Source organism: Chiloscyllium plagiosum, unplaced genomic scaffold (genome assembly GCF_037043375.1).
Source record: "Chiloscyllium plagiosum isolate Xiang-an unplaced genomic scaffold, Cpla_swu_hap1 HiC_scaffold_40, whole genome shotgun sequence".
NCBI classification, from domain to species: Eukaryota; Metazoa; Chordata; class Chondrichthyes; order Orectolobiformes; family Hemiscylliidae; genus Chiloscyllium; species Chiloscyllium plagiosum.
The window spans coordinates 10016398-10041665 of NW_028270178.1; the positions used below are offsets into that span (position 1 = coordinate 10016398).

Sequence of the window (25268 nt, forward strand, 5' to 3'; positions counted from 1 at the left end):
TGTGTGGAGAAAGGAGGAGGGCAGCGGCTCAAAATGGCGGCCGAGCGGCTCCGGGCCCTGGTTCTGGCGGAGTGAAGGGCGAGCGGGCGAGCGGGGAGCGGGGCCTGCGACCAGCGACCAGCGACCAGCGTCACGTCGGCCGCGGGCCGGGGGAGGGTCCGATTCGTCCGCGACAGGAGCCACCTCCTTCCCCCTCCCGGGGGTCCTGAGACAGTTCGGCGCAGGAGCCTGGGCCTTGGATTGGGGGGAAGAGACTGACTAACCCGGGATAGGACCTGGGCCTGGGGTCTGACTAACCCGGGATAGGGGCCTGGGCCTGGGGTCTGACTAACCCGGGATAGGAGCCTGGGCCTGGGGTCTGACTAACCCGGGATAGGGGCCTGGGCCTGGGGTCTGACTAACCCGGGATAGGGGCCTGGGAACAGGGGTCTGACTAACCCGGGATAGGGGCCTGGGGACAGGGGTCTGACTAACCCGGGATAGGACCTGGGCCTGGGGTCTGACTAACCCGGGATAGGAGCCTGGGCCTGGGAACAGGGGTCTGACTAACCCGGGATAGGGGCCTGGGCCTGGGAACAGGGGTCTAACTAACCCGGGATAGGACCTGGGCCTGGGGTCTGACTAACCCGGGATAGGAGCCTGGGCCTGGGAACAGGGGTCTGACTAACCCGGGATAGGACCTGGGCCTGGGAACAGGGGTCTGACTAACCCGGGATAGGACCTGGGCCTGGGAACAGGGGTCTGACTAACCCAGGATAGGACCTGGGCCTGGGAACAGGGGTCTGACTAACCCGGGATAGGAGCCTGGGCCTGGGAACAGTCTGTTTACATGAGTCTGGGACATTGCAGTTAACCTGCACGCTCTGATTAACCCAGACCCAGCACAAGTTTGGGCGAGCTACCCCCAGATTGACTCGCGACCAGGACTCGACCGAGGACAAGTCCGGGATAAGAGACCCGTTTCGACTTGGAAAGTCTCGCTTGCAACTTGCTTCGGTCTGCGTCGCTCTGATTTGTGGCCGCGGGAGCGGGGAGCCACTTTGATACCGGGGATAGACGTGGCAAAGCCGCTGACAGCCCGAGAAACCGAAAAGTCGAAGGAGAGGCGACAGGAGACGGCCGTGGTCGACGCGAGGGGATTACTTCGGTGACACCTGAAGCACTGAGGAAGAGCTTGTGCGAGCAGGTTTTCAACCACCCAGGAAGCTGTTTTGAAATCAGAAGTGGCCTCTTGAGAGCCAAGCTGCACGGTTTATGCTCAAAAAAAGGCAGAGTGAAGCGAAACAGAAATCGGGTGTGTTATTATTCGCTGCTGCTGAAGAGACCGATTAAATCGATCGAGGGAGTGCGGGATTGTCTGAGACGTTGTGACGGCCTGACAGAGAAAGCGTTATTCTTGGAGCAAGGGGGAATAAGTAAACTTGCTCTGTATCTTTGGAGATAAGGGGCCACTGACACAACAGGGCTTGAAGCAGGAAGAAGATAGGATTTGGCAGCTGTAAGGGGAGGAGGAGGATTGGCATCCCTCCCACCCCGCTAAGCAGGAGAGACAACCAGCCGGGATGGAGCCGGAGGCTGAACCAGAATGTCGGAGCCGTAGGCTGGTGAGCAAAGGGTTGGCGGGAAGTGGCTGTGGAATCTAAATGGAAGCGACTGAGTCTCTGTGGACAGAGCTATCCTTTCCCATTTTCTGTCACTGATCCCTAACCCCCCCCCCCACTGTCAATCCCTCTCCCTGTCACCTCTCTGTCCTACCCCCTCATCACTGCCAACCTCTCTCTCCATCACCTTCCCCGCTGCCAATCCCTCTCCTTTACTGCTGAACCATCGCCTGTCACCTCCACTCCCGTCACTGCCAATCCCCCACTTCTTCACCTCGCCCGCTGCCAATCCGTCTCCCTGTCACCTCTTCCCCATCACTGCTGAACCATCGCCTGACACCTCCCCACGTCACTGCCGATTCCTCTGTCACCTCCCCCAACACTGAGGGAGCGCTGCGCTGTCGAAGGGCGGGGGCTGAGGGAGCGCCGCGCTGTCGAAGGGTGGGGGCTGAGGGAGCGCCGCGCTGTCGGAGGGTGGGAGCACTATGCTCTGTTCTGAGGGGCGTCTGCATCTCAGGTAATCACCATTTCTAATAAGAGGCAACCTAACCACTGCTTCTCAACAGTCAGTATTGTTACTGTGGCAGAATCCCCACTGTCAACATCCTGGGCATTCCAGTTGACTAGAAACTCAACTGGACTCACCACATAAACATAGAGGCTGCAACAGCAGATTAGAGGTGAGGAATATCACCATGCGTAACTCACCACTTTACTCTGCCAAGCCTGTCCACCATCTACAAGGCACAGGTCAGGAGGGTGAGGGAATACTCCCCACTTGCCCTAGATGGGGGCAGCTCTAACAACACTCGAGGAGCTCGACACCATTCAGGGGCAACTGAGCCCTGCTTGATTGGCACCACATCCACAAACATCCCCTCCCTCCCCCACCGAAACTCAGCAGCAGCAGTAATGTGTACCATCTACAAGATGTACTGTAAAAATTCCCCAAATCTTTTTAGACAAAACTTTCCAAGCCCACAACCACTTCCATCTAAGAGGGGAAGGGCAGCAGATACATGGGACCGCCACTCCCTGCAAGTCCCCCTCCGTGTCCCTCACCATTCCGACTTGGAAATATATCGCCATTCCTTCAGTGGCACTGGGTCAGAATCCTGCAATTCCCTTCTTAACAGCACTGTGAGTGCCCTACATACAATGGTGGTTTATTAGGAGCTCACCATCCCAAGGGACAACTCATAGGTATAAATGTTAGCCTAGCCATCTATGCCCGCATCCTTGCATAAAGTTTTTCAAAGAAATTGGCCAGTTTCTTTGTCAAACGCCACAGATTTGAAAGGAGGAAGTAGTTTGTAAATTTGTTGATGCACCTCTCTCGTTCTGTCTCTTTCTCTCCCTTTTCCGTTTCTTTCTCTCTTTTCTCCCTTTCTCTTTTCCCGTAGGATGGAATCCCGTAACGAAGATGTGTACCAGAATGTTACTGAGGTTATGTGGTTTCAGCTACACAGATTCAGGGTTTCCGGGGTTTGATCAAGTCATGGGCACCAGATCATAACTCATAGGAGCAGACCACTCTGTCCCTCAGGATTGTGAGGCATTTATTACCACGCAGAACAAAATTTTAAACACCTTGCCCCCTATTGCTGAATAATGCTGAAAGCAGCCTTCACCATCCTGTTGACCTGTAACTCCATTTTCAAGGAGCTATGAACCTATACCCTTAGCTCACTTTAACAGTCCCATTGACTGTGTAAGTCTTATGCCGATGTGCTTTACCAAAATGCAACAGCGTGCATTTATCTAAATTAAACTCCATCTGCCATTCCTCAGCCCGTTGGCGCAGTTGATCAAGATCTCACTGCATTTCCAGACAACCATCTTCACTGTCCACTATACCACCAATCTTGGTATCACCCACAAACCTCTTAACCATACCTCCTAAATTCTCGTCCAAATCATTTTTGTGAGTGATGAATAATAGTGGACTCAGCAGTGATCCCTGTGGCGCTCTCCTGGTCACAGGCCTCTCGTCAAAAAACAACTGTCTACCACCTTCTGCCAATTGTGTATCCAATTGGCTAGCTCTCCACGAGATTAAACCTTACTCAATAACCTACCATACGTTACCTTGTCAAAGGCATTGCTAAAGTCCATGGACAATGTCTACTGCACTGCCCTCATCTTCGTTCTTGGTCAACCCTTCAAAAGAAGCTCATGAAATTTATGAGACATGATTTCCCATGTACAAAGCCATGCTGACTGTGCCCAATGAGTCCTTGCATCTCCAAATGCCTGTAAATCCTGTCTCTTAGAATCCCTCAAAGGTGTTTGGATTCCATAGTCCAGTACCTGGTTTAGAGGAGATCTGGTTTCATATCAGGTAATACTGCTTTGAGTCCCACAAAGGTCACCTTTCCCCTTCTCCTAATCCTTTCCCTCCATACCAACGATATATTGGCACTGAGGATTAGGGCTGGGTGTATGCTGTTCAGTCCCTCAAACCTGTTTTGTCATTCGAGACCATGGCTGATGTAACCTGAACCCCACTTTCCAGTGGCTGTCCCCTCCCTTCCCAATCAAAACTCGGTCTACTCTTTCAGACTAAAACTAAACTGAAAATAAAGATCCCTTATCCTCGCTTTAATCTAAACGTGAAGCTAGCTGTATGCTTTTAACCTGAAAGTAAAACTGCCTTTACTCTTTCAAACTGAGAGTAAAGTTCCCTTGACACTGTCCCCATCAAACACTCCCAGGAAAATCTCTGTCCAACTGAGCTTTGACCTGCCTGCCCCCCCCCCCCTTCCCTCCCTCCGTGCCTCAGATTCAGAATTCCAAGCACTCCCCACCCTATCTGTCTTAAATGGGCGACCCTTTATTTTTAAACTGTGCCCCCTTGTTCTAAACCCCTCCTCACATTCACCTTGTCCACCCTTTCCCCAGAGTCTGTTCCATTTCTTGTGATTCAGGATACCCAGAGCCTCAACCTCCGTGTTCTAACATCACAGAACACCACAGCACGAGGACAGACCCTTCAGCCCCACCAAGCTTGCACCAACATATGATGCCGATCTAAATTTTTAAAAATTCTACCTCTACATAACCTGTATCCCTCTATTCCCTGCCTATTCATGTCTCTGTCAAGATGCTTCTTAAACATTGCTGCTATGTCTGCGTCTACCACCTCCCCAGGCACTGTATTTCAGGCACCTACCACCCTCTGTTTTTTAAAAAAACAACAAACCTGCCTCCTCCTCCCCCCCCCCGTTTCAATGTTTACCTTAAACCTGTTTCCTGGTAATTAACATTTCTACCTGGGAAAAAGACTGACTATCCATTCTGTCCCTCGTAAGCTTGTGAACTTCTATCAGAACTTCTGTCTGTTCTGCTTTCCAAGTCCATGTAGGTAATATGGTGCCTTTTATGTTCTCCCCATCAATGTGGCGAACCTCAAATTCGGGGTGGCCTGCTCTCTGAGCCTTGCTGTATCTCTGTTCTGAAGGGGCTTGCCCTGGTAGTTTCCCCCTTCCCCAATGCACACACACTCACTCGGATGAAGGATGGAGAGTGTGAGTCGCAGGATAAAGGCTTAACCATTTTGGATTGAGCGCAGGACAAGCGTCACTTGTGATTGTTCATCTTTGAAATTCTTCACCGCCAACACAATCAGAGATCTTTCGATGCTACAAACGTGAATATATTTCAGGTTAAGAAGGGCCTTGTGCCTTAGTGGTTGTGTCTCTAACTCTGGCAGAGCGTTCTGGGTTCAAGGCTAGCTGGATTAGCCTTTGTGAATTGCCCTGTCGTGTCCCGATGTGCAGGCTAGGTGGATTAGCCGTGGGAAATGCAGGGTTAAGGGGAATACGGTCAGGGGCTAGCTCTGGGTGGAATGCTCATCAGGGTCAGTGCTGACTTGATGGGCCAAATGGCCTCTTTCCACACTGTAGGCATTCTATGATTCAGTTCTACTTGTGTCAGTGCATACTTGAATACGTTGATTTAAAAAATACATCAACAGACTGTCCCAGAGGATCAAGGAATGATGAGCAGGTGGAAAAAGAGGTCATGTGACAACAAAAAAAGATACAGATGAGTTAGCGAGTTTTGAAAAGATTTGTAGCTCAGGTTGAGGTTGTGGGTGTAGGTTTGCTCGCTGAGCTGGAAAGTTGGTTTTCAGACGTTTCATCACCGTACTAAGTAACATCTTCAGTGAGCCCCTGAATGAAGCACTGGTGGCATGGCCCGCTTTGTGTTTGAGTGAATGGGTGCCATTTACTGCCCCCTTGAGGAAAAGAACAGGGAATGACATAGGAAATGATGACGCCATTTCCTGCGGTGACACCAACCCAGGGAGACTCCAGCATGTATGTAAAAAGCAGGCTACACCAGCGGTGCTTCACCGGAGGCTCACTAATGATGTTAGCCAGCATGGTGACGAAACGTCTGAAAATGAACCTTCCAGCTCAGCGAGCAAACCTACAGCCAAAATATGAGTTAACTGAGTGGACAAAGATGTGGCATTGCCCATTTTGGTACAAAGAATTACTCTTAAAAAGCACCTTATCTAAATGATGAGAGTTTGCAGAGCTTTGTGCTAGAAGGATTTGGGTATCTTAGTGCCAGAATCTCAAAGGGTTAATCTATGGTTACAACAAGTAATTAGACAAGGTAAGAGTGTCCTCATTTATCCTGAGGCGAATTGAACACAAAAAATAGAGAGGTTGTACTTGAGTTACATAGCAAACTGATGAGACCACAGTTTTGTTCACCTTATTTAGAGAATGGTACAGATAGTTTGGAAGCAAGGTTTTAGAATAAGTTGACCCTCTTGTGGAGAGTATAGGCTTGTGTCTGCTGGAGTTCCGAAGAGGAAGAGGTGACTTCATTGCAACATTGGAGGTCTTGACAGAGTCGTTGTGCACAGGAAGCTTCTTTTAGTGGGAAAATCTAGAATAAGGGGTCACCGTTTCAAAATCAGCTCACCCCTTCAATCCGAGATCAGGCTTTGCAGCTAACTTAATGAAAGCGGAGTCCTTGAGTGTTTACAAGGCAGAGGAGCGGATAGACTTCTCGTCATGGCGGTCTCCAGCATGGAAACAAGCCCTTCGGCCCAACCTAGGCTTGCTGCCCAGTTTTCGCAACATTATCTAGTCCCATTTACCTGTGTTCGGTCCATCTCCCTGCATCCCTGTCCCATCCAGGTACCTGTCCAGATGAAATAGCACTGACTTCCAGCACTACCTCTGGCAGCCCATCCCTAACACTCAGTGCCCTCTGTGTGTAAGAAATTGTCCCCCTCGACCCTTTGTATCCCTCCCCTCTCACGTTAAACCGATGCTGTCAAGTTTTAGACTCCCCTACCATGTGCGCTATCTACCCTACCCATGCCTGTCACAACCAAAAGGTCACTCCTCAAGTCTCCTACACCTCAGCCTACCCAACCGCTCGTTATAACTCGAGCCTTCCAGTCACGGTAGCAACCGAGTAAATCTTTTCTGCACTCTTTTTCCAGTTTAATAATATCCTCTTTATAGTAGCATGACCAGACCTGTATGCAGTACTCCAAATGTGGCCTCACCGAAGTCCTGTACTGCTGCACTGCGATGTCCCACCTCGTACACTCAGTATTCTGACGACCATCACGAGCATGCTGAAAGCCGCCTTCCCCACCCTGTCTACCTGTAACTCCACTTGCAAGGAGCTATGAACCTGTATTGTTGGGCCTCTTTGTTCTATAGCACACCCCAGGGCCCGATCATTGAGAGTTTGCTTTATCAAAACGCAGCAGCTTGCATTTATCTAAGTTAAACTCCATCTGCCACTCCTCAGCCCACTGGCGCTGTTGATCAAGATTTCACTGCGTTTCCCGATAACCTCCTTCACTGTCCATTCCCCCACCAATCTTAGAGGTGTTTGCAACATTATCAACTGTCCTTCCTTAATTCTCATGCAAATTGTTTATATAATGATAGTGCCGATCGCTGTGGCACACTGCAGGTCACAGGCTTCCAGTACAAAAACCCAACCCTCGACCCACCCAGCCTGTCTCCCGCTGGCAAGCCAGCTTTGTATCCAGTTGGCTAGCTCGCCCTGGATCCCGTGAGATTTATGAGGAGAAAGTGAGGTCTGCAGATGCTGGAGATCAGAGCTGAAAATGTGTTGCTGGAAAAGCGCAGCAGGTCAGGCAGCATCCAAGGAGCAGGGGAATCGACATTTCGGGTATGAGCCCTTTTTCCCTCCACCTATCGCATTTCCAACACCCCTCCCCCAAGTCCCTCCTCCCTACCTTTTATCTTAGCCTGGTCGACACACTTTCCTCATTCCTGAAGAAGGGCTTATGCCCGAAACGTCGATTCTCCTGTTCCCTGGATGCTGCCTGACCTGCTGTGCTTTTCCAGCAACACATTTTCAGCTCCCGTGAGATTTAACCTTACTCAATGACCTGCCGTTCCTGATGAGCAAGACTGAGGTGGGGATGAAAGGTAGATTGGAAAGTGGATTGGATTTTACGTACAGATCAGTCACGTTTCAGCTGGGCAGCGGAGCAGGCTCAGTGGGCTGAATAGCCATCCTCTGCTGCTCGTGCCCGTATGATCCCGATCTCTCACCCTCCAGGGGCTGTACTGAGGGGATTGAAAGGCTAGTTAGTGGTGTGCTGGGTTGTGGGATGATCAGATTGGCCCTGATCTTACTAACTAGCAGCAGAGGCCTGAGGGACTGACCGGCTCCTGACTCCTCCGAATTGATCGGCTCCTATACAAACAAAGCGCCAAAGATGAGGCAGCGTCCTAGTGAGGAGTATGAACCGCATCAGCTTTCTGAGACTAGGCCCCGGTGTGACGGGAAATTTTGTAGAATACAAAGGAATCTCCCTTGGTCTTCTCGTGGTAAATGCAAAAATGGTATTCCCCTTGGCACTGACCCGCAGTGAGAGGCAGCAGGGGGTGCTCCCTGGGCGCTGGCCCCAGTGTGACGGGCAGTGTGCGGTGCTCCCTCGGCGCTGGCCCCGGAGTGACGGGCAGTGTGCAGTGCTCCCTCGGCGCTGGCCCCAGTGTGACGGGCAGTGTGCGGTGCTCCCTCGACGCTGGCCCCGGTGTGACGGGCAGTGTGCGGTGCTCCCTCTGCACTGGCCCCGGAGTGACGACAGTGTGCGGTGCTCCCTCGGCGCTGGCCCCGGTGTGACGGGCAGTGTGCGGTGCTCCCTCTGCGCTGGCCCCAGAGTGACGGGCAGTGTGCGGTGCTCCCTCGGCGCTGGCCCCAGTGTGACGGGCAGTGTGCAGTGCTCCCTCGGCGCTGGCCCCGGTGTGACGGGCAGTGTGCGGTGCTCCCTCTGCGCTGGCCCCTGAGTGACGGGCAGTGTGCGGTGCTCCCTCGGCGCTGGCCCCAGAGTGACGGGCAGTGTGCGGTGCTCCCTCGGCGCTGGCCCCAGAGTGACGGGCAGTGTGCGGTGCTCCCTCGGCGCTGGCCCCAGAGTGACGGGCAGTGTGCGGTGCTCCCTCGGCGCTGGCCCCAGAGTGACGGGCAGTGTGCGGTGCTCCCTCGGCGCTGGCCCCAGAGTGACGGGCAGTGTGCGGTGCTCCCTCGGCGCTGGCCCCAGAGTGACGGGCAGTGTGCGGTGCTCCCTCGGCGCTGGCCCCAGAGTGACGGGCAGTGTGCGGTGCTCCCTCGGCGCTGGCCCCAGAGTGACGGGCAGTGTGCGGTGCTCCCTCGGCGCTGGCCCCAGAGTGACGGGCAGTGTGCGGTGCTCCCTCGGCGCTGGCCCCAGAGTGACGGGCAGTGTGCGGTGCTCCCTCGGCGCTGGCCCCAGAGTGACGGGCAGTGTGCGGTGCTCCCTCGGCGCTGGCCCCAGAGTGACGGGCAGTGTGCGGTGCTCCCTCGGCGCTGGCCCCAGAGTGACGGGCAGTGTGCGGTGCTCCCTCGGCGCTGGCCCCAGAGTGACGGGCAGTGTGCGGTGCTCCCTCGGCGCTGGCCCCAGAGTGACGGGCAGTGTGCGGTGCTCCCTCGGCGCTGGCCGCGGTGTTGCGGGCAGTGTGCGGTGCTCCCTTGGCGCTGGCCCCGGTGTTGCAGGCAGTGTGCGATGCTCACTCGTCGCAGGCCCCGGAGTGATGGGCAGTGCGTGGCACTCCCTTGGCGCTGGCCCCAGTGTGGTGATCAGTGCGTGGCGCTCCCTTGGCGCTGGCCCCGGTGTTGCGGATAGTGTGCGATGCTCCCTTGGCGCTGGCCCCCGAGTGATGGGCAGTGTACGGTGCTCCCTTGGCGCTGGCCCCGGTGTTGCGGGCAGTGTGCGGTGCACCCTTGGCGCTGGCCCCGGAGTGATGGGCAGTGCGTGGCACTCGCTCGGCGCTGGCCCCGGTGTGGCGATCAGTGCGTGGCGCTCCCTTGGCGCTGCCCCAGGTGTGACGGGCAGTGTCCGGTGCTCCCTCTGCGCTGGCCCGGGGTTGAGGGCAGTGTCCGGTGCTCCCTCGGCGCTGGCCCCGGTGTTGCGGGCAGTGTGCGGTGCACCCTTGGCCCTCGCCCCGGAGTGATGGGCAGTGTACGGTGCTCCCTCGACGCTGGCCCCGGTGTGACGGGCAGTGTGCGGTGCTCCCTCGACGCTGGCCCCGGTGTGACGGGCAGTGTGCGGTGCTCCCTCGACGCTGGCCCCGGTGTGACGGGCAGTGTGCGGTGCTCCCTCGACGCTGGCCTCGGTGTGACGGGCAGTGTGCGGTGCTCCCTCGACGCTGGCCCCGGTGTGACGGGCAGTGTGCGGTGCTCCCTCGACGCTGGCCCCGGTGTGACGGGCAGTGTGCGGTGCTCCCTCGACGCTGGCCCCGGTGTGACGGGCAGTGTGCGGTGCTCCCTCGACGCTGGCCCCGGTGTGACGGGCAGTGTGCGGTGCTCCCTCGACGCTGGCCCCGGTGTGACGGGCAGTGTGCGGTGCTCCCTCGACGCTGGCCCCGGTGTGACGGGCAGTGTGCGGTGCTCCCTCGACGCTGGCCCCGGTGTGACGGGCAGTGTGCGGTGCTCCCTCGACGCTGGCCCCGGTGTGACGGGCAGTGTGCGGTGCTCCCTCGGCGCTGGCCCCGGTGTGACGGGCAGTGTGCGGTGCTCCCTCGACGCTGGCCCCGGTGTGACGGGCAGTGTGCGGTGCTCCCTCGACGCTGGCCCCGGTGTGACGGGCAGTGTGCGGTGCTCCCTCGACGCTGGCCCCGGTGTGACGGGCAGTGTGCGGTGCTCCCTCGGATCTGGCCCCGGTGTGACGGGCAGTGTGCGGTGCTCCCTCGGATCTGGCCCCGGTGTGACGGGCAGTGTGCGGTGCTCCCTCGGCGCTGGCCCCGGTGTGACGGGCAGTGTGCGGTGCTCCCTCGGCGCTGGCCCCGGTGTGACGGGCAGTGTGCGGTGCTCCCTCGGCGCTGGCCCCGGTGTGACGGGCAGTGTGCGGTGCTCCCTCGGCGCTGGCCCCGGTGTGACGGGCAGTGTGCGGTGCTCCCTCGACGCTGGCCCCGGTGTGACGGGCAGTGTGCGGTGCTCCCTCGACGCTGGCCCCGGTGTGACGGGCAGTGTGCGGTGCTCCCTCGGCGCTGGCCCCGGTGTGACGGGCAGTGTGCGGTGCTCCCTCGGCGCTGGCCCCGGTGTGACGGGCAGTGCGCGGTGCTCCCTCGGCGCTGGCCCCGGTGTGACGGGCAGTGTGCGGTGCTCCCTCGGCGCTGGCCCCGGTGTGACGGGCAGTGTGCGGTGCTCCCTCGGCGCTGGCCCCGGTGTGACGGGCAGTGTGCGGTGCTCCCTCGGCGCTGGCCCCGGTGTGACGGGCAGTGTGCGGTGCTCCCTCGGCGCTGGCCCCGGTGTGACGGGCAGTGTGCGGTGCTCCCTCGGCGCTGGCCCCGGTGTGACGGGCAGTGTGCGGTGCTCCCTCGGCGCTGGCCCCGGTGTGACGGGCAGTGTGCGGTGCTCCCTCGGCGCTGGCCCCGGTGTGACGGGCAGTGTGCGGTGCTCCCTCTGCACTGGCCCCGGTGTGACGGGCAGTGTGCGGTGCTCCCTCTGCACTGGCCCCGGTGTGACGGGCAGTGTGCGGTGCTCCCTCGACGCCGGCCCCGGTGTGACGGGCAGTGTGCGGTGCTCCCTCGACGCCGGCCCCGGTGTGACGGGCAGTGTGCGGTGCTCCCTCGACGCCGGCCCCGGTGTGACGGGCAGTGTGCGGTGCTCCCTCGACGCCGGCCCCGGTGTGACGGGCAGTGTGCGGTGCTCCCTCGACGCCGGCCCCGGTGTGACGGGCAGTGTGCGGTGCTCCCTCGACGCCGGCCCCGGTGTGACGGGCAGTGTGCGGTGCTCCCTCGACGCCGGCCCCGGTGTGACGGGCAGTGTGCGGTGCTCCCTCGACGCCGGCCCCGGTGTGACGGGCAGTGTGCGGTGCTCCCTCGACGCCGGCCCCGGTGTGACGGGCAGTGTGCGGTGCTCCCTCGGCGCCGGCCCCGGTGTGACGGGCAGTGTGCGGTGCTCCCTCGGCGCTGGCCCCGGTGTGACGGGCAGTGTGCGGTGCTCCCTCGACGCTGGCCCCGGTGTGACGGGCAGTGTGCGGTGCTCCCTCGACGCTGGCCCCGGTGTGACGGGCAGTGTGCGGTGCTCCCTCGACGCTGGCCCCGGTGTGACGGGCAGTGTGCGGTGCTCCCTCGGCGTTTGCCCCAGAGTGACGGGCAGTGTGCGGTGCCCCCTCAGCGCTGGCCCCGGTGTTGCGGGTAGTGTGCGATGCTCCCTCGGCGCTGGCCCCGGTGTGATGGGCAGTGCGTGGCACTCCCTCGGCACTGGCCCCGGTGTGGTGATCAGTGCGTGGCGCTGGCCCCGGTGTGATTGGCAGTGTGTGGCGCTGGCCCCGGTGTTGCGGGCAGTGTGCGGTGCACCCTTGGCGCTGGCCCCGGAGTGATGGGCAGTGCGTGGCACTCCCTCGGCACTGGCCCCGGTGTGGCGATCAGTGCGTGGCGTTGGCCCCGGTGTGATGGGCAGTGTCCAGTGCTCCCTCGGCGCTGGCCCGGGGGTTGCGGGCAGTGTATGGTGTTACCTCAGCGCTGGCCCCGGTGTGGCGATCGGTGCGTGGCACTGGCCCCAGTGTTGCGGGCAGTGTCCGGTGCTCCCTCGGCGCTGGCTCCGGTGTTGCGGGCAGTGTGCGATGCTCACTCGTCGCAGGCCCCCGAGTGATGGGCAGTGTGTGATGCTCCCTTGGCTCTGCCCTAGTGCGGCGGGCAATCCTCGGTGCTCCCTTGGCGCTGGCCCCAGAGTGATGGGCAGTGTGCGGTGCTCCCTCGGCGCTTGCCCCGGTGTTGCGGGCAGTATGCGGTGCTCCCTCAGCGCTGACCCCAGAGTGACAGGCAGTATGCGGTGCTCCCTTGGCGTTGGCCCCAGTGTGATGGGCAGTGTGCGGTGCTCCCTCGGTGCTGGCCCCAGTGTGACGGGCAGTGTGCGGTGCTCCCTTGGCGCTGGCCCCGGTGTTGCGGGCAGTGTGTTGTGCCCCCTTGGCGCGGGCCCCCGAGTGACGGGCAGTGTGCGGTGCTCCCTTGGCGCTGGCCCCGGTGTGGCAGTCAGTGTGTGGCGCTGGCCCCGGTGTTGCAGGCAGTGTGCGATGCTCACTCATCGCAGGCCCCTGAGTGCTGGGCAGTGTGTGATGCTCCCTTGGCTCTGCCCTAGTGTGGCGGGCAGTGTGCGGTGCTCCCTCGGCGCTGGCCCCTGTATGGCGGGCAGTGTGCGGTGCTCCCTCGGCGCTGGCCCTGGTATGACGGGCAGTGTGCGGTGCTCCCTCGGCGCTGGCCCCTGAGTGACGGGCAGTGTGCGGTGCTCCCTCGGCGCTGGCCCCAGAGTGACGGGCAGTGTGCGGTGCTCCCTCGGCGCTGGCCCCAGAGTGACGGGCAGTGTGCGGTGCTCCCTCGGCGCTGGCCCCAGAGTGACGGGCAGTGTGCGGTGCTCCCTCGGCGCTGGCCCCAGAGTGACGGGCAGTGTGCGGTGCTCCCTCGGCGCTGGCCCCAGAGTGACGGGCAGTGTGCGGTGCTCCCTCGGCGCTGGCCCCAGAGTGACGGGCAGTGTGCGGTGCTCCCTCGGCGCTGGCCCCAGAGTGACGGGCAGTGTGCGGTGCTCCCTCGGCGCTGGCCCCAGAGTGACGGGCAGTGTGCGGTGCTCCCTCGGCGCTGGCCCCAGAGTGACGGGCAGTGTGCGGTGCTCCCTCGGCGCTGGCCCCAGAGTGACGGGCAGTGTGCGGTGCTCCCTCGGCGCTGGCCCCAGAGTGACGGGCAGTGTGCGGTGCTCCCTCGGCGCTGGCCCCAGAGTGACGGGCAGTGTGCGGTGCTCCCTCGGCGCTGGCCCCAGAGTGACGGGCAGTGTGCGGTGCTCCCTCGGCGCTGGCCCCAGAGTGACGGGCAGTGTGCGGTGCTCCCTCGGCGCTGGCCCCAGAGTGACGGGCAGTGTGCGGTGCTCCCTCGGCGCTGGCCCCAGAGTGACGGGCAGTGTGCGGTGCTCCCTCGGCGCTGGCCCCGGTGTTGCGGGCAGTGTGCGGTGCTCCCTCGGCGCTGGCCCCGGTGTTGCAGGCAGTGTGCGATGCTCACTCGTCGCAGGCCCCGGAGTGATGGGCAGTGCGTGGCACTCCCTTGGCGCTGGCCCCAGTGTGGTGATCAGTGCGTGGCGCTCCCTTGGCGCTGGCCCCGGTGTTGCGGATAGTGTGCGATGCTTCCTTGGCGCTGGCCCCCGAGTGATGGGCAGTGTACGGTGCTCCCTTGGCGCTGGCCCCGGTGTGACGGGCAGTGTCCGGTGCTCCCTCTGCGCTGGCCCGGGGTTGAGGGCAGTGTCCGGTGCTCCCTCGGCGCTGGCCCCGGTGTTGCGGGCAGTGTGCGGTGCACCCTTGGCCCTCGCCCCGGAGTGATGGGCAGTGTACGGTGCTCCATTGGCGCTGGCCCCAGTGTGACGGGCAGTGTCTGGTTTTCCTTCGGCGCTGGCCCCGGGGTTGCGGACAGTGTGCTGTACCCCTTCAGTGCTGGCCCCGGTGTTGCGGGCAGTGTGCGGTGCACCCTCGGCGCTGGCCCCAGAGTGATGGGCAGTGTGCGGTGCTCCCTCGGCGCTGGCCCCGGAGTGACGGGCAGTGTACGGTGCTCCCTCGGTGCTGGCCCCAGAGTGACAGGCAGTGTGCGGTGCTCCCTCTGTGCTGGCCCCCGAGTGACGGGCAGTGTGCGATGCTCACTCGTCGCAGGCCCCCGAGTGACGGGCAGTGTGCGGTGCTCCCTCGGCGCTGGCCCCAGAGTGACGGGCAGTGTGCGGTGCTCCCTCAGCGCTGGCCCCAGAGTGACGGGCAGTGTGCGGTGCTCCCTCGGCGCTCGCCCCAGAGTGACAGGCAGCGTGCGGTGCTCCCTCGGTGCTGGCCCCGGTGTGACGGGCAGCGTGCGGTGCACCCTTGGCGCTGGCCCCGGTGTGACGGGCAGTGTGCGGTTCTCCCTCAGCGCTGGCCCCAGTGTTGTGGGCAGTGTGCGGTGCTCCATTGCCGCTGGCCCCCGAGTGACGGGCAGTGTGCGGTGCTCCCTCGGCGCTGGCCCCAGAGTGACGGGCAATGTACGGTGCTCCCTCGGCGCTGGCCCCGGTGTGACGGGCAGTGTGCGGTTCTCCCTCAGCTCTGGCCCCAGTGTTGTGGGCAGTGTGCGGTGCTCCATTGGCGCTGGCCCCCGAGTGACGGGCAGTGTGCGGTGCTCCCTCGGCGCTGGCCCCGGTGTGACTGGCATTGTCCGGTGCTCCCTCTGCGCTGGCCCGGGGTTGAGGGCAGTGTGCGGTGCACCCTTGGCCCTCGCCCCGGAGTGATGGGCAGTGTACGGTGCTCCATTGGCGCTGGCCCCAGTGTGACGGGCAGTGTCCGGTTTTCCTTCGGCGCTGGCCCCGGGGTTGTGGACAGTGTGCTGTGCCCCTTCAGTGCTGGCCCCGGTGTTGCGGGCAGTGTGCGGTGCTCCCTCGGCGCTGGCCCCGGAGTGATGGGCAGTGTACGGTGCTCCCTCGGTGCTGGCCCCAGAGTGACAGGCAGTGTGCGGTGCACCCTTGGCGCTGGCCCCGGTGTGACGGGCAGCGTGCGGTGCTCCCTCAGCGCTGGCCCCGGTGTGACGGGCAGTGTGCGGTGCTCCATTGGCGCTGGCCCCCGAGTGATGGGCAGTGTGCGGTGCTCCCTCGGCGCTTGCCCCGGTGTTGCGGGCAGTGTGCGGTGCTCCCTCGGCGCTGGCCCCAGAGTGACGGGCAGTGTACGGTGCTCCCTTGGCGCTGGCCCCGGTGTGGCAGTCAGTGTGTGGCGCTGGCCCCGGTGTTGCAGGCAGTGTGCGGTGCTCCCTTGGCGCTGGCCCCAGAGTGACGGGCAGTGTACGGTGCTCCCTTGGCGCTGGCCCCGGTGTGGCAGTCAGTGTGTGGCGCTGGCCCCTGTGTTGCAGGCAGTGTATGGTGCTCCCTCAGCGCTGGCCCCGGTGTGGTGATCAGTGCGTGGCGCTCCCTTGGCGCTGGCCCCGGAGTGATGTGCAGTGTACGGTGCTCCCTCAGCGCTGGCCCCGGTGTTGCGGGCAGTGTACGGTGCTCCCTTGGCGCTGGCCCCCGAGTGACGGGCAGTGTACGGTGCTCCCTTGGCGCTGGCCCCGGTGTGGCAGTCAGTGTGTGGCGCTGGCCCCGGTGTTGCAGGCAGTGTGCGGTGCTCCCTTGGCGCTGGCCCCGGTGTGGCAGTCAGTGTGTGGCGCTGGCCCCGGTGTTGCGGGCAGTGTGCGGTGCATCCTTGGCGCTGGCCCCGGAGTGATGGGCAGTGCGTGGCACTCCCTCGGCACTGGCTCCGGTGTGGTGATCAGTGCGTGGGGCTCCCTTGGCGCTGCCCCAGGTGTGACGGGCAGTGTCCGGTGCTCTCTTGGCGCTGGCCCAGGAGTGATGGGCAGTGTACGGTGCTCCCTCGGCGCTGGCCCCGGGGTTGCGGGCACTGTGCTGTGCCCCTTCAGCGCTGGCCCCGGTGTTGCGGGCAGTGTGCGGTGCACCCTTGGCGCTGGCCCCAGAGTGATGGGCAGTGTGCGGTGCTCCCTTGGCGCTGGCCCCGGTGTGGCAGTCAGTGTGTGGCGCTGGCCCCGGTGTTGCGGGCAGTGTGCGGTGCTCCCTTGGCGCTGGCCCCGGTGTGGCAGTCAGTGTGTGGCGCTGGCCCCGGTGTGGCAGTCAGTGTGTGGCGCTGGCCCCGGTGTGGCAGTCAGTGTGTGGCGCTGCCCCAGGTGTGACGGGCAGTGTCCGGTGCTCCCTTGGCGCTGGCCCGGGGTTGAGGGCAGTGTGCGGTGCACCCTTGGCGCTGGCCCAGGAGTGATGGGCAGTGCACGGTGCTCCCTCGGCGCTGGCCCCGGGGTTGCGGGCACTGTGCTGTGCCCCTTCCGCGCTGGCCCCGGTGTTGCGGGCAGTGTGCGGTGCACCCTTGGCGCTGGCCCCAGCGTGATGGGCTGTGTACGGTGCTCCCTTGGCGCTGGCCCCGGGGTTGCGGGCACTGTGCGGTGCCCCTTCAGCGCTGGCCCCGGTGTTGCGGGCAGTGTGCGGTGCTCCCTTGGCGCTGGCCCCGGTGTGGCAGTCAGTGTGTGGCGCTGGCCCCGGTGTTGCGGGCAGTGTGCTGTGCCCCTTCAGCGCTGGCCCCGGTGTGACTGGCAGTGTGCGGTGCTCCCTTGGCGCTGGCCCCGGTGTGACCGGCAGTGTGCGGTGCTCCCTCGGTGCTGGCCCCAGTGTGACGGGCAGTGTGCGGTGCTCCCTCGGTGCTGGCCCCGGTGTGACGGGCAGTGTGCGGTGCTCCCTCGGTGCTGGCCCCGGTGTGACGGGCAGTGTGCGGTGCTCCCTCGGTGCTGGCCCCAGTGTGACGGGCAGTGTGCGGTGCTCCCTCGGTGCTGGCCCCGGTGTGACGGGCAGTGTGCGGTGCTCCCTCGGTGCTGGCCCCGGTGTGACGGGCAGTGTGTGGTGCTCCCTCAGTGCTAGCCCCAGTGTTGCGGGCAGTGTGCGGTGCTCCCTCGGTGATGGCCCCGGTGTTGCGGGCAGTGTGCTGTGCCCCTTCAGCGCTGGCCCCGGTGTTGCGGGCAGTGTGCGGTGCACCCTTGGCGCTGGACACGGTGTGGCGGGCAGTGTACGGTGCTCCCTTGGCGCTGGCCCCAGAGTGACGGGCAGTGTGCGGCGTTCCCTCGGCGCTGGCCCCGGTGTTGCGGGCAGTGTGCGGTGCACCCTCAGCGCTGGCCCCCGAGTGACGGGCAGTGTGCAGTGCTCCCTTGGCGCTGGCCCCGGTGTGGCAGTCAGTGTGTGGCGCTGGCCACGGTGTTGCAGGCAGTGTGCGATGCTCACTCGTCGCAGGCCGCCGAGTGCTGGGCAGTGTGTGATGCTCCCTTGGCTCTGCCCTAGTGTGGCAGGCAGCCCTCGGTGCTCCCTCGGCGCTGGCCCCGGTGTGACGGGCAGTGTACGGTGCTCCCTCGGCGCTGGCCCAGGGGTTGCGGGCACTGTGCTGTGCCCCTTCAGCGCTGGCCCCGGTGTTGCGGGCAGTGTGCGGTGCACCCTTGGCGCTGGCCCCAGAGTGATGGGCAGTGTACGGTGCTCCCTTGGCGCTGGCCCCGGTGTGGCAGTCAGTGTGTGGTGCTGGCCCCGGTGTTGCGGGCAGTGTGCTGTGCCCCTTCAGCGCTGGCCCCGGTGTGACTGGCAGTGTGCGGTGCTCCCTTGGCACTGGCCCCGGTGTGACGGGCAGTGTGCGGTGCTCCCTCGGTGCTGGCCCCAGTGTGACGGGCAGTGTGCGGTGCTCCCTCGGTGCTGGCCCCGGTGTGACGGGCAGTGTGCGGTGCTCCCTCGGTGCTGGCCCCGGTGTGACGGGCAGTGTGCGGTGCTCCCTCGGTGCTGGCCCCGGTGTGACGGGCAGTGTGCGGTGCTCCCTCGATGCTGGCCCCGGTGTGACGGGCAGTGTGCGGTGCTCCCTCGGTGCTGGCCACGGTGTGACGGGCAGTGTGCGGTGCTCCCTCGGTGCTGGCCCCGGTGTGACGAGCAGTGTGCGGTGCTCCCTCGGTGCTGGCCCCGGTGTGACGGGCAGTGTGCGGTGCTCCCTCGGTGCTGGCCCCGGTGTGACGGGCAGTGTGCGGTGCTCCCTTGGCGCTGGCCCCAGAGTGACGGGCAGTGTGCGGCGTTCCCTCGGCGCTGGCCCCGGTGTTGCGGGCAGTGTGCGGTGCACCCTCGGTGCTGGCCCCGGTGTGACGGGCAGTGTGCGGTGCTCCCTCGGTGCTGGCCCCAGTGTGACGGGCAGTGTGCGGTGCTCCCTCGGTGCTGGCCCCGGTGTTGCGGGCAGTGTGCGGTGCTCCCTCGGTGCTGGCCCCGGTGTGACGGGCAGTGTGCTGTGCCCCTTCAGCGCTGGCCCCGGTGTTGCGGGCAGTGTGCGGTGCACCCTTGGCGCTGGACACGGTGTGGCGGGCAGTGTACGGTGCTCCCTTGGCGCTGGCCCCAGAGTGACGGGCAGTGTGCGGCGCTCCCTCGGCGCTGGCCCCGGTGTTGCGGGCAGTGTGCGGTGCACCCTCGGCGCTGGCCCCCGAGTGACGGGCAGTGTGCGGTGCTCCCTTGGCGCTGGCCCCGGTGTGGCAGTCAGTGTGTGGCGCTGGCCACGGTGTTGCAGGCAGTGTGCGATGCTCACTCGTCGCAGGCCGCCAAGTGCTGGGCAGTGTGTGATGCTCCCTTGGCTCTGCCCTAGTGTGGCAGGCAGCCCTCGGTGCTCCCTCGGCGCCGACCCCGGTGTGACGGGCAGTGTGCGGTGCTTCCTTGGCGCTGGCCCCAGAGTGACAGGCAGTGTGCGGTGCTCCCTCGGTGCTGGCCCCGCTGTGACGGACAGTGTGCGGTGCTGGCCCCGGTGTGACGGGCAGTGTGCGGTGCTCCCTTGGCGCTGGCCCCGGTGTTGCGGGCAGTGTGCGGTGCTCCCTTGGTGCTGGCCCCAGAGTGACGGGCAGTGTGCGGTGCTCCCCCGGCGCTGGCCCCAGAGTGACGGCAATGTGCGGTGCTCCCTCGATGCTGGCCCCAGAGTGACGGGCAGTGTGCGGTGCTGCCCCAGAGTGACGGCAGTGTGCGGTGCTCCCTCGATGCTGGCCCCGGTGTGACGGGCAGTGTGCGGTGCTCCCTCTGTGCTGGCCCCGGTGTGACGGGCAGTGTGCGGTGCTCCCTGGGAGCTGGCCCCGGAGTGACCGTCAGTGTGCGGTGCTCCCTGGGAGCTGGCCCCGGAGTGACCGTCAGTGTACGGTGCTCCCTGGGATATGGCTCCGGAGTGACCGGCAGTGTACGCTGCTCCCTTGGCTCTATCCTGGTGTGGCGGTTAGTGCTCGGAGCTCCCTTGGTGCTGGCCCCGGTGTGACGGGCAGTGTGCAGTGCTCCCTGGGATATGGCCCCAGTGTTGCGGGCAGTGCGTGGTGATCCTGGGATATGGCCCCTGTGTTGCGGGCAGTGTGCGGTGCTCCCTCGGCGCTGGCCTGGAGTGACGGGCAGTGTGCGGTGCTCCCTTGATGCTGGCCCGGTGTTGCAGGCACTGTGCGGTGCTCCCTCGGCACTGGCCCCAGAGTGATGGGCTGTGTGTGATGCTCCCTTGGCTCTGCCCTAGTGTGGCGGGCAGTGCTCGGTGCTCCCTCGGCGCTGGCCCCCAAGTGACGGGCAGTGTGTGGTGCTCCCTCTGTGCTGGCCCCGGTGTGACGGGCAGTGTGCGGTGCTCCCTCGGTGCTGGCCCCGGTGTGACGGGCAGTGTGCGATCTTCACTCGGCGCTGGCCCCGGTGTGACGGGCAGTGTGCGATCTTCACTCGGCGCTGGCCCCGGTGTTGAGGGCAGAGCGCGGTGCTCCCTCGGCACTGGCCCCGGTGTTGCGGGCAGTGTGCGTTGCTCCCTCAGCGCTGGCCCGGCTGTGACGGGCAGTGCGCGGTGCTCTCTTTGCATGGCCCCGCAGTGCACGGTGCTCCCTCGGTGCTGGCTCCGGTGTGACGGGCAGCGCGCAGTGCTCCCTCGGCTCTGACCCGGTGTGGCGGGCAGCGCGCGGTGCTCCCTCGGCTCTGACCCGGTGTGGCGGGCAGCGCGCGGTGCTCCTTCGGCTCTGACCCGGTGTGGCGAACAGTGCACTGTGCTCCCTCGGCTCTGACCCGGTGTGGCGGGCAGCGCGCGGTGCTCCTTCGGCTCTGACCCGGTGTGGCGAACAGTGCACTGTGCTCCCTCGGCTCTGACCCGGTGTGGCGGGCAGCGCGCGGTGCTCCCTCGGTTCTGACCCGTGTGGCGGGCAGTGCGCGGTGCTCCCTTGGCTCTGACCCGGTGTGGCGGGCAGTGCGCGGTGCTCCCTCGGCTCTGACCCGGTGTGGCGGGCAGTGCGCGGTGCTCCTTCGGCTCTGACCCGGTGTGGCGGGCAGTGCGCGGTGCTCCCTCGGCTCTGACCCGGTGTGGCGGGCAGTGCGCGGTGCTCCCTCGGCTCTGACCCGGTGTGGCGGGCAGCGCGCGGTGCTCCCTCGGCTCTGACCCGGTGTGGCGGGCAGCGCGCGGTGCTCCCTCGGCTCTGACCCGGTGTGGCGGGCAGCGCGCGGTGCTCCCTCGGCTCTGACCCGGTGTGGCGAACAGTGCACTGTGCTCCTTCGGCTCTGACCCGGTGTGGCGGGCAGCGCGCGGTGCTCCCTCGGCTCTGACCCGGTGTGGCGGGCAGCGCACTGTGCTCCCTCGGCTCTGACCCGGTGTGGCGGGCAGCGCGCGGTGCTCCCTCGGCTCTGACCCGGTGTGGCGGGCAGCGCACTGTGCTCCCTCGGCTCTGACCCGGTGTGGCGGGCAGCGCGCGGTGATCCCTCGGCTCTGACCCGGTGTGGCGGGCAGCGCGCGGTGCTCCCTCGGCTCTGACCCGGTGTGGCGGGCAGTGCGTGGTGCTCCCTCGGCTCTGACCCGGTGTGACGGGCAGTGCGTGGTGCTCCCTCGGCTCTGACCCGGTGTGGCGGGCAGTGCGCGGTGCTCCCTCGGCTCTGACCCGGTGTGGCGGGCAGCGAGCGGTGCTCCTCGTCACTGTCTCTGTGGTGATCTCCTTGGCTGTAACCGTCCCTTACACGCCCTCGATCACCCACACCACTGTTTGACTATCTCCCTGCCTGTGTGACTCCCTCCCTCTGCCTCGCTGTCCCTTGCTCTCTGCCTGGCTGGTCTGTCTGGCTCCCTTTGCCCCACAGCGACCCAGCTCCTGACGTCTGTCTGTCTCTCTTTCAGCGCGCTGTTACCAGGCGTCGCTATGAGGACGATGGCATATCTGACGATGAGATCGAGGGGAAGAGGACGTTTGACCTGGAGGAGAAACTGGAAAGCGGCATGTACAGTGCGAGCTTTGTCCGGTTTATGGATGGGAAAGGTAAGCTATTCCCAGCCTGCTGGCTCACTCGTCAGTGGTGCAGCTCTCCTGTGTTTGACCTCTGCTCCACCCTGTCACTCGTGCCCCCTGACCCCTCGCTGATTTGCCCTCCCCCTTTGTTTCTGCTGTTGTCACTCGGTCCAGCACCGGCCCCTCCCCTTCCCCTCTGTCTCCCCAGCCCTGGATCCCACAGTACCCTCAGACCTGCCCAGCGGAAGCAGAGTGCGGTTCTGTGGCAGGAAGCAGCTGGCACTGATCACGTACAGGAAGCTGCTCACTTCCTGTCATGCCTGCCTGCCTGCCTCTCCCATCTGTCAGGGGATCATGCAGCAGACTGTGTGCAGTCCCCAAGTATCGAGCCCACACTGGGGCTCAGTGGCAGCAGCAGTGTGTACCATCTAATCTGGTTATGAATGGATGGGGGCAGCTCCAACAACACTCAAAGCTTCACACCATCCAAGGATAAAATTGACCCCACACCCACAAACATCCCCTCACTCCTCCCCCCATCCCCCCACACCGACTCTCAGTAGCAGCAGTGTGTACCATCCCGGGATAAAACAGCCCCCCCCCCCCCTCCCCCCCTCGCCGATTGACCCCACACCCACAAACATCCCCTCACTCCCCCCCCCCCCCCCCCACACACCGACGCTCAGTAGCAGCAGTGTTGTACCTGCTACAAGATGCCCTTCAGGATCTCACCAAAGACCCTCAGGCAGCACCTTCCAAACCCACGGCCCCTTCCACCCAGAAGGACAAGGGGCAGCAGATACATGGGAACACCCCACCCCACCCCCCCTGCAAGTTCCCCTCCGAGCCCCTCACTCTCCATTCCTTCCTGGGTCAGATTCCCTCCCTCAGGGACACTGTGCGTCTACCCTACAGCACATGGTTCAGGAAGGCAGCTCACCCCCACCTTTTCAAGGGGTGGGGCAGCAACTGGGGACGGTGCAGTAAATATTGGGCCCAGCCAGGGCGACCCACATCAGATGACTGAATTTAACAAAGGTCTATTACCATTTGGAAAGGCATGGTAACTCAGTGGTTAGCACGGCTGCCTCACAGCACCAGGGACCCGGGTTCAATTCCTGCCTCAGGCGACTGTCCGTGTGGAGTTTGCACATTCTCCCCGTGTCTGCGTGGGTTTCCTCCGGGTGCTCCGGTTTCCTCCCACAGTCCAAAGATGTGCAGGTCAGGGTGGAGTGGCCGTGATAAGTTGCCCGTAGCGTTAGGTGCATTTGTCAGGGGGAAATGTGTCTGGGTGGGTTACTCTTGGGCGGGTCAGTGTGGCCTTGGTGGGCCGAAGGGCCTGTTTCCACACTCTGGGGGAATCTGGTCTAGTCTAATTTGTCTGATTGCCATCCTCCAATCATTGAGGGAATTGACAATGTTTCTGCGCCCTCAGGTTACCACCTGACCCTGCTGAGCGTGCTGCATTAACCTTGTCCCCTTCTGCTGCCCCCGTAGATTTCACTTTCCAGTACGTCCAACGAGATGGTCTGCGATGTCCGCTCATTTTCAAGAAGAAAGATGGCCTTGGAATCAAGTGAGTGTGTGGGAATTGGGGGGGGGGGGGGGTGTTGGAGTTGCTGACCAAAGCAGCTGACACCATTCAACCAATTGCATGCCCCCACCCCCACCCAGTGCAACCATCTCACCTCCCCATTTAGTCTGCAACTCCTCACTTCAGGAAGTATCCCTTGGGGATGTGCGGAAGGTGTTTTCCCAGAAGGTTTCCAGGGATGAGGAACTTGCAGACTCTGGAAGGATCCCTCCATTGAGCAGAGAAGGGGGGGAGATTGAATTGAAGCGTTCACTATCGCGAGGGGAATTTCCCTTGTTAATTCAGCACGACCGAAGGACCCAGATTGAAGGGATTTGGGCAAAGACCCAGAGTCAGGGGGGTGGGATGGGGGGGGGGGGAATTGGGGACACAGTGCACTACTGTGATCTGGAAGGTGCTGCCTGAGAGAGAGATGCTTCAGTAAGTACCCCCAGGAGGGGAAGGTTTACAGGGAGGGGAACAGAGGGTGGGACAAGAGTGGGATTGGCCGGAGCTCATTCAGAGAGCTAGGCCAGACTCCATGGACTGAATGGCTTCCATGTCTGGTTCAGAAACTGCCTGATTTTATTCTGTTTCCCTTGTGCAGAATGCCAGAGCCCGGGTTCAGTGTCAATGACGTGAAAATGTTTGTAGGTGAGTATGTTGTAACCACTGCAGTGAGTTCCTCTTTACTAGCTCAGTGATTCACATTGGGGATTCCTTAGTTCAATTATCGAGTTGTTTTCAAAGAATTGATGGCGATAGGGGCCGGAGGGGGTTACAGAGATAGGGAGGGGGGGGGGGTTAAGAGATAGGGAGGGGGGGTAGGGGCCAGAGGGGGTTAAGAGATAAGGAGGGGGGATAGGGGGTTAGATAGATAGGGAGGGGGAGTAGGGGCCAGAGGGCGTTAAGAGATAGGGAGGGGGAGTAGGGGCCAGAGGGGGTTAAGAGATAGGGAGGGGGAGTAGGGGCCAGAGGGCGTTAAGAGATAGGGAGGGGGAGTAGGGGCCAGAGGGGGTGACAGAGATAGGGAGGAGGGGTAGGGGCCAGAGGGGGTGACAGCAGTGGGGAGGGGGTGTCGGGGTTCAGAGGGGGGTTACAAAGTTATTTGCTGTCTCAGGGAGACCTTGCCCCATCCCCTGAGTCTTTTCCTGCCACCCAGCCCCTGTCTGCCATCTCCAGTCGGTGTTTGGAGAACATGAGAGTGAAGGGGATCGGGCTGTTGTCCCTCTGCTTCTTGTGTGTTCTCTGGCCCCGCAGGCGTTGTGCCTCCCCCAGAGTGATCTCCTGTTTGATGTTGTTGCAGGGAGTCGCAGGATGGTGGATGTGATGGATGTCAATACCCAGAAAGGCATTGAGATGACGATGGCACAGTGGGTGAAGTACTATGAGACACCAGCTGCTGAGCGGGAGAAGCTCTACAATGTCATCAGCCTGGAGTTCAGCCACACCAAGCTCGAGAATATTGTCCAGCGTCCTGCAACGGTACCTCACCGACTGAGTATGCTGGCACTGGTCAGCACCGGGCCCAGGGAGCAAGGCCGCTCCCCGGAGTGTCCTCCCTGTGGTCAGCACAGGGCCCAGGGAGCAAGGCCGCTCCCCGCAGTGACCCTCCCTGTGGTCAGCACAGGGCCCAGGGAGCAAGGCAGCTCCCCGGGAGTGACCCTCCCTGTGGTCAGCACAGGGCCCAGGGAGCAAGGCAGCTCACCGGAGTGTCCCTCCCTGTGGTCAGCACAGGGCCCAGGGAGCAAGGCCGCTCCCCGAGTGTCCCTCCCTGTGGTCAGCACAGGGCCCAGGGAGCAAGGCCGCTCCCTGCAGTGA

At 62.8% G+C, this 25268-nt stretch overlaps 1 protein-coding gene across 1 annotated transcript; it reads left to right on the plus strand.

The window, feature by feature from the left end:
* LOC148138306 (lysine-specific demethylase 2A-like) lies at positions 1-25268 on the plus strand. The gene is made up of 5 exons (XM_087981621.1): positions 1-1604; positions 21766-21904; positions 23372-23450; positions 24055-24101; positions 24754-25268. Exons 1-5 carry the CDS (start codon positions 1563-1565, stop codon positions 25266-25268), a joined length of 822 nt encoding a protein of 273 aa, XP_087837747.1. The 5' UTR covers positions 1-1562.